The 16,062-nt window shown below is 40.6% G+C and overlaps 1 protein-coding gene across 17 annotated transcripts in view; it reads left to right on the top strand.

Moving 5' to 3' along the window:
* The window catches only part of TRPM6 (transient receptor potential cation channel subfamily M member 6), a 121,526-nt gene that overhangs the window by 71,279 nt on the left and 34,185 nt on the right, over positions 1 to 16,062 (top strand). For 16 of the 17 annotated variants that reach the window (XR_004971271.1, XM_036330821.1, XM_036330811.1 and 13 more), the window contains 4 exons: positions 2,678 to 2,871; positions 5,801 to 5,933; positions 12,159 to 13,294; positions 13,470 to 13,582. Coding sequence is in view for 16 of the 17 variants with exons in the window: in XM_036330821.1 (XP_036186714.1) it covers positions 2,678 to 2,871; positions 5,801 to 5,933; positions 12,159 to 13,294; positions 13,470 to 13,582 (1,576 nt within the window). In the remaining variant the exon portion in view is untranslated. The remainder of the gene's footprint in view (positions 1 to 2,677; positions 2,872 to 5,800; positions 5,934 to 12,158; positions 13,295 to 13,469; positions 13,583 to 16,062) is intronic. The other variant, XM_036330812.1, reaches the window with a different exon arrangement.

The raw sequence follows: 16,062 nt of genomic DNA on the forward strand, positions 1-16,062 counted from the left end.
CCCCGCCCCCCGCTTGAACTTCAGTCCTGTAGATCCAACTGCCCCTTTCGTGGCCAGGCAAGTATATGATAGACTTCTAAAAATTATAATGTTCAAATTCTTGATCTCCCCTCTTTCCCAACATATACCCATTTTATTTGTAGTCTTTCCCAAATTTATGAGGAAGACTACAGGTTTCTGTCAGACTTCCATCGTTTCACTTGTTCAGACCGAAAACCTTGGATTCATTCTCAGTGCCTCTAGTACTTTCAACTGAAACCTGTCAGGAATGCCTGTTGACTACCTTCAAATAGATTATCAATCCAGCCACCTCTCACTACCCCACTGCTATCGTAGAGCTTCCTAATTTATTCATCTGCTTCTGTGGTGGCCCTATATTCTATTATCAACACAGTGACCCTTTACAAACATACATCAATGATGTCACTACTGTGCTCCAAATTGTTTAATGGCTCCCCATTTCCCTCTGGGTAAAAGCTGAAGTTCCTACCATGACCTAGAGGACTCCCTGTGATTTGATTTCCCTTCTACCTTTCAAATCACACATCACGCTGTCTTCCCCACATCCATTTCTCTCCAACTACATTGGCTCCTCAGCAACACAGGCGTGTCTACATTTGCTGTTCCCTCTGTGTGGAATGCTCTTCCCAGGCATCTGTGTGGTTCATTCCCTCACCCCTTCTCAAGTCTTTGCTCAAATGTCCCCTTTTAAATTAGGTGTAATCTAAAGATGATATTTACAAATGCAGCCCCCCTTCCTTCAATTGTCTCCTTGGCATGTCTGCTCCTCCTTACTCTTCATTTTTCTTACCCACTTATATAACATATACAAATGTATTTTATAATTTATGTATTGTATTTTTATGTCTATCTGTACAGATAGACATAAAGCTCATCAAGGACAAGTTGGTGTTCTTGTTTGCTTGAATTTATATCAAGTACTGAAGATATAGGAAAAGGGAAATCAATGTATGGAATGTAAGTAAAGAAAGTAGAGAAGATAAAGGCTAGAGGGAGGCAAAATAAATGAGAAAAAATGAGTTGGATGTAATGGGGAGGACATACCTTCCTGCTTTTTACAAGATTATATGATAGCTATTATCACTTGTAGCTCCAGCATTTTATGAACTTTAAAACTTATTGGTGATTAGTAATTATTGCTATATTTTGATATATCAAGTAATATTAAGAGAAGGGCATTAGATTTTTATTTCTCAAAAACATCAGGTGTCAAGAGAGGTTGAGAATCCTCACATGAACCTATTTCCTCACTTTAGAGATGAACACAATTGAGGACCAAGAATGCTGAGAAAGCCAAGACCTGACTACTTGTCTAGGGGCCCTTCCCACATTCTCTGTACCTATAATTAATGACCAAGAATCTGAAATACACTGTGGCTATCTTTACCTGCAGCTGGGCAGACCGTAGTCAAACCTGGAATGGCAGTAGCATGTGATCTGGTGGTTCTCAGACTTGATCATGCAGGAGAATCACCTGAAGGGCTTGCTGAGCTACAAGTTGCTATGATGCTCATGCTAGAGTTCCCAATTCCATAGTTCTGGAATAGGGCCCACGAATTTACATTTCTGACAAGTTTTTAGGTGACGCTGTTGCTTCTGGTTCAGGGACCACACTTTGAGAACTATTAAAACCCAGTCATTCATTTTCTTCGTCTACTTTATGAAATGTCCCCATCCTCTTATCCTAAGCTGGCTTTCTCCTTTTCTTTATTATTACTCCAGTGTGTGTGTGTGTGTGTGTGTGTGTGTGTGTGTGTGTGTGTGTGTATTTTAAACTAAATTTGGCTGCCCCACAAGTACTTCTCTGCCATCTTTCTCCCAAGAGACTAAATTTTATATTAGCCTAAGTGCAATGTTAGGACGGACATTCTGTTGTGCTATAGCCTCCTCACATTATAGACTTAAAGCCGAGTAGTTAAAGATGATATATTATCTAGAATAACTGAATAACTACTATACCACTACAACTTTTATTGAAAGTTTTATAATATGAATATATTTTTTGCACTGTCTGCATATTATAATTGATTTAATTAAAGGGAAAATCAAAGGTGACCTACCAATAAGCAATTACTTTTATTGTAAAGTTCATCTAAATAATATATCTAGCTTCTAAATACAGACTTACTGATTTATTTTAGGATGAATTGATGCTTTTTCTCTGTCTCTTCTTCTTACTATTGTGTTGTCTGGGTGCCTTAAGTAGGATTATTCTAGCAGTTCTCACATCTGACTTTAGGAGAATCTCTTCATAAGGTTGCTTATATAGGAACATTACAGCTGTTTACCATGAATGATGAATTATGGACTGAAAGGAGCTTATATGAGAAAGGATGGTGAACCAAGAATAGTGTTAAGTTCCAGAGGGCAGTTTCTGTTTATTGCATTTGTAATGTTAGCATTTTCTTCATTTTGATTGTATTTTCTAACTTTGTTTTTTGATTCTTACTGGCATGATTTATTGTAGAAGGTGATTAATGTATTTTGTTGGGTGCAAGAAGAATTAGAAATGCAATGGATAGTATTTTCATTGACTAGCTGCTGGTAATGTGTCAGGTGAATCATTCATAAAATTTGATTGAAAATAAAGAAAAAGATCTGTTCTATTTCAGGGTTCTATATTAAAACATTGTCCCTCTCTTTCTACAACTTACAGTAATGTTTATGTAGATATGAAATCCATTTCAAATAAACTGTGGAAGTACAATCGCTATCGCTACATCATGACCTACCACGAGAAGCCATGGCTGCCCCCACCGTTCATCCTGCTGAGCCATGTTGGCCTCTTCCTTCGCCGTCTTTGCCATCATCAAGCTCCAAGTGACCAAGAAGAGGGCGATGTTGGATTAAGTAAGTTTTCATTGATGAGACAGGAGGAAGAGAGTAGGGTGTGGAGAGCCAAGGTGTAGGCACACCAGAGCATTGCCAGTGAAATTCAGGGCACAGGATGGAAGGCTCTGGGGAGTCACTGACACCAGAGTGTCAGCTGAAGAGCTGGGTAGGGAAACACATTGTCATTGTGTGATCATAGTGCCTTTTGATTAACTGATACTTTGGAAGAATGGAATAGGTAGGAACAGAATCTGTTTGTGTAAAGGCTTTATGTTTTTACACAGATGTTATTTATGGAATACCTGTGTTTTCTTTGCTGACCTGGAAATTCATGTCTAAGGCAGTGGCCGGCAAACTCATTAGTCAACAGAGCCAAATATCAACAGTACTTCTTCAAAATAGACTCGCCCAGTCCGAAAACTGACTTCTGCGCATGGGCCACGAAGTTTCAATCGCACTGTACGCACGCCTGCACCTGATATTTTGTAGAAGAGCCACACTCAAGGGGCCAAAGAGCCGCATGTGGCTCGCGAGCCGCAGTTTGCCGACTACGGGTCTAAGGAAAATCAATAAACAAGCCATTTTGTTTAACTTATTAACCAGTCATAGTTCTCTCGTTCTTCTGAGCATGGAGGTGCTTCTGAATAGATGTTTCACATCTCCAAGTACTACCACTCAGGATACAGAAGAATGGGCTCTCTCTCTCTCTCTCTCTCTCTCTCTCTCCCCCTCTCTCTGCAAAGCTTAAGTCTACATATTTTAAGATTTCTCTAGTTCATTTTGCTTAACCATATCTTAGCTGCATGCTATGACTGTCATACTAATTCTCACAAGAGAACATTCCTTATTGTGATTTTACAGATCTTCTGTAGTTCCTCTCAAGCAATCCCACAATTGATACCAGGTCCATTTCTAGATAATTCTGTAGAGGAAATAGGTGGCATAAATCCACAGTCCTTTATCACAAATTGCAAATCCAAAGTACCTCTGAAAATGGGAGGTCTTTTTTCTTCGTAGGTTGTGGGAAGACTCATTTGGGTAAAAGTTGCTTAGAAGACTAATGTCTTATTCTCTTTACCCCTGTAGTGTGAATATTCATTGATTTTACTGCAGAAATAGCCATGTGTTTGATTGCAGGGACTGCTCTAACTAAGGGTTTTACTCATTTGTGGTATATACGCTTATTTTTACTTTCCTAAAACTGGAAGCAGAATTCTAAATACTAAAACACACCTGGTTCCAGGAGTTTCAGATAGGAGGTTTCTCATTTCAGTGAGTCCTTAGGGGGACAGGTGTAACTGCAAGGTTGACAGGGTGATATTCTTTTGTTCCTGGTTGTTGGTTATGTGAAGTATTTTTCCTCTCGAGTCACTTTGGAGATTTCTTTTTCTTTTCCATTCCCCCACCAGAGATTCAGTCTTTGTAAGGAAGTCAAAGACAACTGAAGTGAATTAAAAGGCTTATCATTATACTGTAATTCTTAGGCTTTTAATAGAGCTCCATCCCAGTCATTGGCTGCAGAACTGTCACAACCTAATAGATTGTGAACCACTTGAGAGATCCTGGAATTAACTAGGATTTGATCAGATTTCCTAGCACCATACCTGGGTTCATCTGGGTCTGGGCTTATCGGATGATTCTGGTATAAAACTCAAGTAAATTTTCTGTTCACTCCAAGCTCTGGAAAAGTCCTGAATTTTGTGAGATTGCTTCCACTCCTCTGTATTGAGGATCAAGATGTGTGCATATGGGGCAGCAGTGCCACCTGGCGGACAGTTCCAAGAACGCTCCACATGCCACCATTGGCACCGGTCACTGGAATTGCTCTGTGGATTGCTTGCTCTCAGGAATGCACAGGAGTTTCAAGTCATGACAGTTGTAAAGTTTCTTGTTCATAGGAGAGTCTTTAATGCAAACAGATATTGAGAGTTGGGGAGATAATGGATTTTTTTTTTTTTTTTTTTTAGTATTTGAATCTTCCACACCATGAAATCAGAAAACATTATGCACTTGGATATTGTTTTCTTTTAGCTTTTTTTTTCAATTTGAAGCTCATATGTTTGTCTCTTATTATATGGGAAAATAATGGAACACTTTCACTTCTAATAAATTCTGGAGAACTCTGATGGTTCTTTGTTTCCCTAGTTTAAGTGAAATGATTGAAGGAGACCCTTCCACTTTTACCCCTTTTCAACACCATTTTTATATTTTCTAAGTACTGGAAACTTGTACTTTTTCTGGTTAGGTCAGAGTGACAGCCAAGTTTGTAGACTGAATGACTGTTGAAGTTTGATGTAGAGTTGCATCACCAAATGCTGTCTGTGTCTTTTGAGGAGTTGAATTATAATTCTGTCAGGGAAGGGGACTACCCTCCATTGGTGATTGACGGATAGTAAGGCATCTTTTTCCAATAGAATTTAGTATTTGCAAACTCAGTCTAAGAAGGTCAAGCTTTCTTACACTTACCAGATTAGTTTCAGATAAAGGCTTTGTCTTTTAGCCTTGATTTAAACCTGTAGCTTATTTATTGTCCTTTTGAATGATAAAACAGTTGGCAGGGAAGAAAAGGACCATCCATTTGGGGGAGTCAAAATTTACACATGGATTTTCCACTGAGCAGAAATGAGTTTCTGTTGATGTGTAAAAACATTCTAAGCTACTAAAATATTGAAGAGGAAGTGTCTGTTTTTTATGAGTCATCTTCAGATTCCCATGCCTGTTAATAGGATAAACAGGAAAGACCCAGACATACGTTTCCAGCTGCTCCTATATCCTGTATCCCTATTAATACAAGTAATACAGTCTGACAAGGCAGCAAACTTTTACCATACAAGCTACAGTTTATCAAATTACAGCACAAGTAGAAGAAAAGCCACTCACACACTGTATCAGATTCCTATTAAAGGTGAACCATGATTATTTTTGTGTAACATACTTATTTTCACAGAACTCTACCTGAGTAAGGAGGATCTGAAAAAACTTCACGATTTCGAAGAACAGTGTGTGGAAAAGTATTTCCATGAGAAGACGGAAGGTCTGAATTGTAGTTGTGAGGAACGAATCCGAGTGACAGCAGAAAGGTAAAAGATGAGCGTATTTTCCATCCCCAAACTACACTCAAACCTGATTCTACTAGAATGTCTAAAAGGGTACAAAGATCTACTTTCGAAACGCAGAGGTTTGGATTCTCTAAAATGTTCTCTAGTAACATATAATGTCTGTGTAATTAATGCATGTTTATTAAATCTAGTTACTGGACGTGAATGGTGAATAAGAGACAAGAGTCCCTGCCTCCATAGGACTTACATACTAGTGTGTGCATGTGGAGGAGTGAGGGGGTGGAGGAGAAAAAAAATAAAGGAAACACATAAAAGAAATATGTAATTTAATGTTCAGCAGTAAAAGAGCCATGAAGAAGTTACAGTACTATTATAAAGGAACTAGAGGCCCAGCGTGTGAAATTGCGTGAGACCCCAGACCCACCACACCGCTGTGGGGGCGGGACCCCAGTGTCGGAGTTGAGGGGTGGGTTGGGCAGTTTTGGGTAGCCTGGTGCAGGCAGGTCGCTCTGAGGTGGGTGAGGGGAGAGACTGAGGGCAGTGGGCCAGGCAGAGACACCTGGTGGCATGGTGCACCTGGTCGAAGGAGCAGCAAATGCAGGCGCCTGAGGCAGCAGCAAGGGTGTCCGGGGGCTGCAGGGAGGTCCGGAGGAGGTCCAGTGTACCATGCTGGTTGCATGGAGAGCCATGAGGATCTCAGGGCGCCTGACCAGCAGTTAGCTGTGCAGTGGAACTGAGAAGAAGTGGAGACAGCAATTACAGCTTTTGTGGAGAGGTTTACTGTGAAGGGAAGCAAGGAGGGATTTGGGGACACAGTAAAGTTCTTTTCATTTGTTCCATGTGGTAACAGAAGTGTGGATGATCTTGGAAATGATCCACCAGCAAGAAGCTGCAGGAGGAGGGAGGAGGTGATTTGCTAACATGGAATCCTGGAGAAGGGGTTTCACAGAGGAGCAGGCCGGGAGAGAACATGGCCAGTGTGAAGGAGATGCATGAGTTAGGAACACGGATCTCACCGTAAAGCGACCAGCTGAGAGCGCCTGTGGGCATGTGTGCTTTCGGGGGGACAGTGCAGGGAGTCCATTCAGAGGTTTGAGGAGAGAGGAGATGTGTTGCAAGAGTGAACACATTCAGAAACTAGTAGGATACAAACTATTGTGGATGTACTGCTAATTGTGGGTACCCAGCATTGGGTTAAAATAGGGAGGACGGCATGCATTGGCATGCATTTAAAAAAAATATGTTTTTATTGATTTCTGAGAGAGGAAGGGAGAGAGGGAGAGAGGAATAGAAACATCAATGATGAGAGAATCATTAATCAGCTGCTCCTGCACACCCCCTATTGGGGATAGAGATAGCAACCAGGGCATGTGCCCTGATTAGGAATGGAATTGTGACTTCCTGGTTCATAGGTCAACACTCAACCACTGAACAACACTGGCCAGAACTGCTCTTGTAACTGGAAGCAAACCAATAGAAGTTAAATGTGTTTCTTCATTGTGTGTGTGTGTGTGTGTGTGTGTGTGTGTGTGTGTGTGTGTGAATCCTTACCTGAGGATATTTTTTGCATTGGTTTTGTAGAGAGAGTAGAAGGGAGGGTAGAAGGGAGGTAGCAAGGGGGGGTGAGAGAGAGAGAGAGAGAGAGAGAGAGAGAGAGAGAGAGAGAGAGAGAGAAACATATCAATGTGATTGGTTGCCTCTCACATGCACTACAACCAGGGATCCAACCATAACCTTTTGGTGTATGGGATGACACTCCAACCAACTGAGCCACCTGTCCAGGGCTCCTGATTTTTTTTTTTTCCTTGGGATCAAATAGAGAAGGATTAGAATGTAGATGGATATGTAGCTTCTGGGAAATATTCTAGATGCTTTCAAGGATTTTACAATGTAATTAAGAAGCTCTAATTTAATTTCAACACATAATCAATGTTCCCTCTTGATAGTGCTATTTTACCAGCCCTGCTTTTACACGATTATTTTTGTTGATGTCATTTCGGGGAGCTCAAAAATGAGGTGTGGGAGGGAGGGAGGGAAGAATATTTTTCTCAGGTAGCTGAACAGTCATTTGCAGAGGGAGGGGAAGGAGATCAGGAGGCTATCTGCTTGTTTGCCCACCTTGAGAGCAGAGATCAGCCCTGTCCTTACAGAATGAAGTGAGCTGCGAAAGTGGAAAAGGAGAACATATTAGGTCTGTTTTATGTTTTACTTTCTCTATGTGGAATGCTGGCTGCCTTTTGACGTAGTGGTATAAGTCAGCATTTCCCTCTCTGTGCTGTGGAGTAAGATGTTCATTAGGTATTTCTCCATAGGAAGCATATTTGATCCATTGTATTTGGGAAATGCTACATTTTTTAGAAAGTTCACACACTATCATAAAGTATGTTGTGACTCAGTAGAGTTATAGGTTGAGCAGGTCTGTCATTATTTGGCCGTGAAACTGTATTGAGGAACATTTGTGACCAAACACCTCCCAGCATGGGGAGGATTGGTGTAATTCACTTAGCACTTCATGGGACTCCAGGAGCCCCCAGAGAACTTTGCCTGGATCCCAGCTGAGTTGCTGAGAGGTGCAGGGGCACAGTGGTTCATGCCATTGAATGCGGATTTGGACTCTGTCACCGATCACGTGACTGGCCATGTGACCTGTCCTCTTTTCATGAAAGGGATAATAGTAATGACTACCTTATAGGGCTGGGATGTGGATGAAATAAGAGAATAGTGTAGAGCCTTTGGAAAATGCCTGGCACACAGTGACTACTCACTGAAGATTACAATCGTCATGATGACTATAATTATACCTATTATAATACCATTTTAAAATATTTTGTCCAAAGGCCCACCGTGAAACAAGAACCCATCCTGGTCTCCCCAACATCCTCAAACCTTGCACAGGGGAAATGAAAATGATAAGAATGTGCTTCATGTGTCAGAATGACTGAAAGGATAGATTAAATTAATGTAGCTCGCAGTTGAGGAATATAATTAAAATATGTTTCATAGGACATAATGCTTTAGAAAATAAGTGCCTGTAAAAGCCAGAGGACCCGATTTGAGGGTGACCAGGTTATTTGTCTAACAGGTCTGTATTGTAGCACGTTACCTGTTGCTGTGAATGGTTGCTGGTTTCTATTGTGTCCATGCGATGTGGCTGCTGCTAATGGCACTTAATGAGTCTCCATTACTGCTGTTCAGACTGTACTGGTTTTGAATTAGATGAAACAGTGCACTGGATGGGAAGCTCTAATTAAGCATATTTGGAGGGGAATATACATATATTTTGTGCTCTTTCCCTCATCAGCATTGCCAATTCTAGTTTTGCCGGTTCCAGAAGGTCAGGAAGCATTTATTAAGCCTCTATTGAGTTGTAGAAGTTGAATTCTATGGCAGACACAAGAAAGAGAAGGTGCCACCCACATAGACGATAACAAAAATGGAAAATGCCACCCTCATTATTATTTATTTCTTATGTGCAAAGCTGCCAGAGGGAAGAATGGGAGATTGCTCAACCAGGGACTTGAGGGGCTCTTGAGAGGGGATGTGTAATACTATTTTGGGAAGTACTTGATACAGCTCTTCACGGACTAATCACAGCTTCTCCCAGTCTCCAAATAAGACTGGGGACCATTTTGTGTTTCTGCATAGGGTCATATCAGCCATGACACCGTTGGTTGGATTCCCTATCTTACTGTTTTTACTTTATTCCTGTTTCTCAAAGATTTTCATTATTGAGAAATTGGAAAGCTTACTCCCTCCTCCAAATAAAATAATAAAATGGGGGGGTGGGGGTGAGGAGAAAGAACAATGTCATAAGCCAGAGTTCACTGTGAAAATTTTGGTCTCTTTCCATTTCATCTTCTCTATGCTTTTAGTTAAAACTATACGTTTGTATTTTGTTCCCCGCTTCAAGCTTATACATCAAAAACATTTCTTGAATTGGTTAACCAGTCTTTGTAAACGTATTTTAACTTTTATTTTCTCTACTTACAAAGTTTTTCATACCACATTTAAAAGTATATACTGCATGCCCTAACCGGTTTGGCTCAGCGGATAGAGCGTCGGCCTGCGGACTCAAGGGTCCCAGGTTCGATTCCGGTCAAGGGCATGTGCCTTGGTTGCGGGCACATCCCCAGTGGAGAGTGTGCAGGAGGCAGCTCATCGATGTTTCTAACTCTCTATCCCTCTCCCTTCCTCTCTGTAAAAAAATTAATAAAAGCATATACTGCAGAACATAACTAACATCTATATCCTCACCCCTACTGTTAGAAATAGCCAAAAGAAATTATCAACAACATAATTTTGAATTTTAATGGCTTCATAATATTTTATCTCACAATGTAAAGAATATCTGTGTACTTTAGCATAGTGAAATTATTTATATATGTTGCCTAATTGAATGCTCCAATTTTGCATCCTTGTCTGCTTAACTAATACAGTTGACTATTTTACTATGTTTCCTTATTTTTTATCTTTTGTGAATTGTCTGTTCATGTTCTTTGGAGTCCTTATAATTTTTTTCTGCAACAATTTGTAAAAGTTTTGATTTATTAAGGAATACAGACACCTCATCATATTTGTTAGAATAATTTCTAATTTATTTTTTTGTTTTAAAATTTTGTATTTTTATGTCTATGAGTTGTTTATGTAACCAAATATGATACATTTTATAATTTATGGTATTCCTTGTTAAGCTTAGACAACCATATTAGCTTCCCAAGTTTGCCATAACAAAGTACCAAAAACCGGAGGTCTCACAAGAACAGAAATTTATTGTCTCACAGTTGTGGAGGTTAGAAGTCCAAAATCAAGATGTCGGCAGGGCCATGCTTTTCCGAAGGCTCCAGGGAGAGTCCTTCCTTACCTCCTCTAGCTGCTGGTTTGCTGGGAACCCTTGGTGTCCTTGGTTTGGTTTTGTAGATGGATCATTCCAGTCACAGGGCAGTCTTCCCCCTGGGTATCTTTACATCATCTTCCCTCTGTGTCCAAATTTCTCCTTTTGGTAAGGACCCCGGTCATATTGACTTAGGGCCCACGCTAATGGTCTCATTTTAACTTGATTACCTCCGTAAAGACCCTATTTCCAAATAAGGTCACATTCTGGAAGCACTGGGGATTAGGGCTTCAACATCACGGGGGGGGGGGGGGACACAAAACAAAACCCATCCCCACACAGAGATATATACAGAGAAATATATATATATATATATTTTATTGATTTTTTACAGAGAGGAAGGGATAGGGATAGAGAGTTAAAAACATCGATGAGAGAGAAACATCGATCAGCTGCCTCCTGCACACCCCCTACTGGGGATGTGCCCTCAACCAAGGTACTTGCCCTTGACCAGAATCTATCCTGGGACCCTTCAGTCCACATGCCGATGCTCTATCCACTGAGCCAAACCGGTTAGGGCTATACAGATAAATATTAACCAACATTTTTTCTCTCTCTCTCTCTCTCTCTCTCTCTCTCTCTCTCTCAATGAATTCAATTGTTACATTTAATTAGACTCCACTTGCAATTTACTTTTGTGCTTGCATAGCTGAAGTTGTCTTGTGTGGCTTTGACATGAATCAGTGACTAGACATCATGATGCTGGCTTTAAGTATTCAAAGTAACTTTTAAAAAATTGCCTCAGGTTTTCTCTGATGTAGGTCTCTTATAAGTACCACGCGCTAACCGATTGCGCCACTGGAGCTCCTGATGTAGGTCTCTTAAAGTAGGGTTTGCCTGAAACCTAGGAAATTTGAGATATAGATTTGCATTTTTTTTAAGATGTATAAAACATTTTTTTCTAATTGCGTATTTGATTATTGATGCTGTTGCTATCATTCTGGTTTCTTCCTCAGGATATCCTTTCCTTACCAAAATAGCATAGTGCTTGGCAATAGGAGATATCCAAATGTTTGTCATATAAATTAACGATTATATAAATTATTTTGAATGGGCTGATTGGTGGGATAACTAACAGGAAGCTGGACATACGGTTCTGAAATATTAGAAATAATGGCCAATGTAGATTTGTAATTTTTCTGTATTGGGGTGACAGGGGGAACTATAGGAGTGGGTGAGATGCCCTGGAATGAGAGTATATATTGGAGATGGAAGGTGGCAGAAGACACACCTAACTTTGGGAAGCAGCTTAGGCTGAGGAGCTACCTAAGGATGGAAGAAGGACACGAAGAGAATAAGGCAAATTCCCATTGGCTTAATGTGTTTATTGGCTTTCTCCCTCCCTTCGTCATTAGGGCTACGGAGATGTACTTCCAACTGAAAGAAATGAATGAAAAGGTGTCTTTTATAAAGGACTCCTTACTGTCTTTGGACAGCCAGGTGGGGCACCTGCAGGACCTCTCTGCCCTGACAGTGGACACCCTAAACGTCCTTTCTGCGGTTGACACGTTACAAGAGGATGAGGCTCTCCTGGCCACCAGAAAGCTTCCTACTTGCAGAAAGCTTCCCCACAGCTGGAGCAATGTCATCTGTGCAGAGGTTCTAGGCAGCATGGAGATGTCTGGGGAGAAGAAATACCAGTATTACAGCATGCCTCCTTCTTTGCTGCGGAGCCTGGCCAGAGGCCAGCACCCCCCAAGAGTGCAGAGGGGACCCCTTATTGAGACTGCAGTCCGTCATAGAGAGACTTCAAATGTAAGAAATGACCAGGAAGAGCAAGAAACGGGAAATAGTATAGTTGCTTCTTGCCTTGACGGGCAAGCCCACCCAAAGTATGGCCACTTTCTTCTGGTCCCTTCTCATCGAAAGCAAGTTCCTTTGTCTGCAGAAACTGACTTGCTTCTGTCCAGATCACCTGTGGAAGTGGGTACAGGTGTGCTGGCACCTGAACAGGTCACCCAGAATGGAGTCCCTGTTCATCTGACTTGGCAGACCCCAGTTGTCTCAGCCCAGAGCTCAGTGGCTGAACACAAGGAGCATACGCATGAGCCAGTCGTTCAAATACCAGCCAGACAAGGCAGGGGAGAGAAAGTTCTAACCACTTTGATTTGCACACCTGCACCCATGAAAATGACCTTCCCTTCCCAAGCTGAGAGCGTGCAAACTGGAGGTGGATATGTGAACTGGGCATTTTCGGAAGGTGATGAAACTGGTGTGTTCAGCATCAATACAAAACGGCAAACCTGGTTGGCCTCCACTTGTAACAGGAACTCTAACGAGAGTGGACAATGCCAGAGGCAGATCTGGGGCCGATCCCTCCCTAACACCTCAACAGGATGGGCCCAGCACAGTGATTGCTCAGAGGTGGGGCCAAGACTCCAGCCAAACACATCCCTTTGGATCAATCCTCTCCGCAGAGACAGGCCCCTCTTTCGGAGTCAGAGTTTGAGAATACACAAGAAGGAGAAACTGAAGGCCTGTAAGGTTACAAGTAAGATGTAAACACTTAAAAAAAAAAAGTGTTAATTCTTTGCATTGCTACTATTTTTAAAAAGTTTATAACTTTTGGCTGCATTCTCATTCTCTCCATTCTCTGATCCTTCCAGTAAAACAAAATAGTTCCCATACCATCTTAAACTCTGTCGTGTAAACCGTTTCCCTCACAGATTGTTCAGGATCTTCAGAGATGGGACAGTCAGCATGGATCAAAGCAAAAATGCTAACCAAGGATAGGAGGTCGTCAAAGAAAAAGAAGAAAACACAGGGACTCCAGGTGCCCGTAAGTGCCTTGTATGTTTTTGGCAATTGAGACAGCAGCCAATCTTAGCTTGTTTTCTCTTTCGTCTAAAGCAGCGGTTCTCAACCTTCCTAATGCTGCGACCCTTTAATACAGTTCCTCATGCTGTGATGACCCCCCCAATTTCATTGTTACAAATTGAACATAATTAAAGCACAGTGATTAATCACAAAAACAATATGTAATTATATATGTATTTTCCGATGGTCTTAGGCGACCCCTGTGAAAGGGTCATTCAACCCCCAAAGGGGTCGCGACTCACAGGTTGAGAAACACTAGTCTAAAGCGTCATACACACAAAATAACACCGTGAAGATATAACTGTAAGAGTCATTAGAGTGGGTGTGCCACAATTCATTAGCTCACATGTTGAAGGACATTGGTCTCATGTTTAGTTTTTGGCTGTTCCATACCAAGCTGTTGGGAACATTTGCACACAAATCTTTGTGAGGATATATGACTCAATTTCTCTCCGGTAAACATTTAGGAGTGGAATGTCAGAGGCATATGGTAAGCAGTTGTTGTAGAAGATACTCCCAAACTACTTTCTAAAGCGGTTGCATCATTTTACATTCCCACCCGTCTGAGTAATACTTTATGAGCATCCCTGCAATCCGCATCCTCACCAACCCTTAGGGTGCTCAGTCCTTTCAATGTTAGCTTTATCAGTGGGTGTGTATCTAATGGTGGTTTTCATCTGCATCCCATAGAGATGTAGCGCTAGGTATCTTTTCATGGGCTTATTGGCCACCCATATATTTTTTTGGTGACATGCTTGTTCAAATCTTTTGTCCATTTAAAAAGTTGGGTTGTTAGTAAGTTGTAAGATTTACTTTGTATCTATCAAGGAATCTGTCCATTTCACCTAAGTTGTTGAATTTATTGGCATAAAGTGTTTATAATATTGTTATCCTTTACTGTCTATGGGATCTGTAGTGACATCACTTGTCTCATTCCTGATATTTTAAATTTGAGTTTTCTTTTTTTGTCTTATGATCAGTTTGGCTACAGTTTATGTTTTATTGATCTTTTTAAAGACCCAATTCTTTCACTGATTTTTTTGTGGGTTCTAGTTCATTGATTTCTGCTCTTATCTTTATTATTTCCTCTGTTCTGTTTACTTTGTGTTTAATTTGCTCTTTTTTTGTAGTTTGTTAAGGGAGAAACTTTGGTTATTGATTTGAGACTTTCTTCTTTTCTAATATAGGCAGATAGTACTATAAAATTCCCTACAATAGTGTTTTAGCTATCCTACAAATTCTTTATTTTCATTTAGTGAATCTTCTTATTTATTGTTTGGAAGCCTTAGGTCTGAGTTAGCTATTTTATAGGACTTCACCTTTCATGGTTTTAATGTCTTGCTTTACTTTTCTATTCTACATATATATATATATATTTTTTTTTTTAAATTTTTTTATTGTTTTTTTTACAGAGAGGAAGGGAGAGGAATAGAGAGTTAGAAATATCGATGAGAGAGAAACATCGATCAGCTGCCTCCTGCATACCCCCTATTGGGGATGTGCCTGCAACCAAGGTACATGCCCTTGACCAGAATCGAACCCGGGACCCTTCATTCCGCAGGCCAACGCTCTATCCACTGAGCCAAACCGGCCAGGGCTACATATATTTTTTAAAAGTAATAATCTCAATGCATTTTAAGTATTATGTATAACTTTTATTTTTTAAAATTTTATTTTTAATTGCACTTTACATTCAATATTATTTGTATTCGTTTCAGTGTACCCATAGTGGTTAGGCAATCATATATTTCCCCCTGATATTTCCAGTACTCACTGGGCACCATACATAGTTTTTAAAATATTATTGACTATATTCCTTATGTGTACTTTATATCCCTGTGATTTTAATGCATTTTTTTAAATCCTCACCTTAGGATATTTTTTCATTGATTTTTAGAGAGAGTGGAAGAGAGAGAGGAAGACAGAGAGAAATATTGATGTGAGAGAAACACATCGATTGGTTGCCTCCTACATGAGCTCCGACCAGGGCCCGGCTGGGAGGAACCTGAAACTGAGGTACCTGCCCTTGACCAGAATCGAACCTGGGACCCTTCAATCTGCAGGCCGATGCACTAGCCACAGAGCCAAACCAGCTAGGGCTTGATGCATTTCTTAAAGCACTTCTGTTCTTTTGGGAATGAGAATCAGAAGCAAAGATATAAATATTGAGAAAATGATGTGAAATTACTTTTTTGGGGGGGAGGGGATTGACTTGCTAAAAAGACTCTGGGAAAATGCCATGAGTTGCTGAAATCCCATGACACAAGAATTTAAGTAGGATTATTTTTTGAAATAGTTAAAAATGGCCAGATTTCAACTAGGAATTGTAACTGAGTTCAAGTACTAATAACATGCATTTGCTTATTGCTTTGTGGTTTATCTGTTTTCTCCATTTCTTCTCTGCCTTTGGGAAATGCATAGAGCACCATTATTACTGGCTAC

Source organism: Myotis myotis, unplaced genomic scaffold, assembly GCF_014108235.1.
Source record: "Myotis myotis isolate mMyoMyo1 unplaced genomic scaffold, mMyoMyo1.p scaffold_m19_p_12, whole genome shotgun sequence".
Lineage (NCBI taxonomy): Eukaryota > Metazoa > Chordata > Mammalia > Chiroptera > Vespertilionidae > Myotis > Myotis myotis.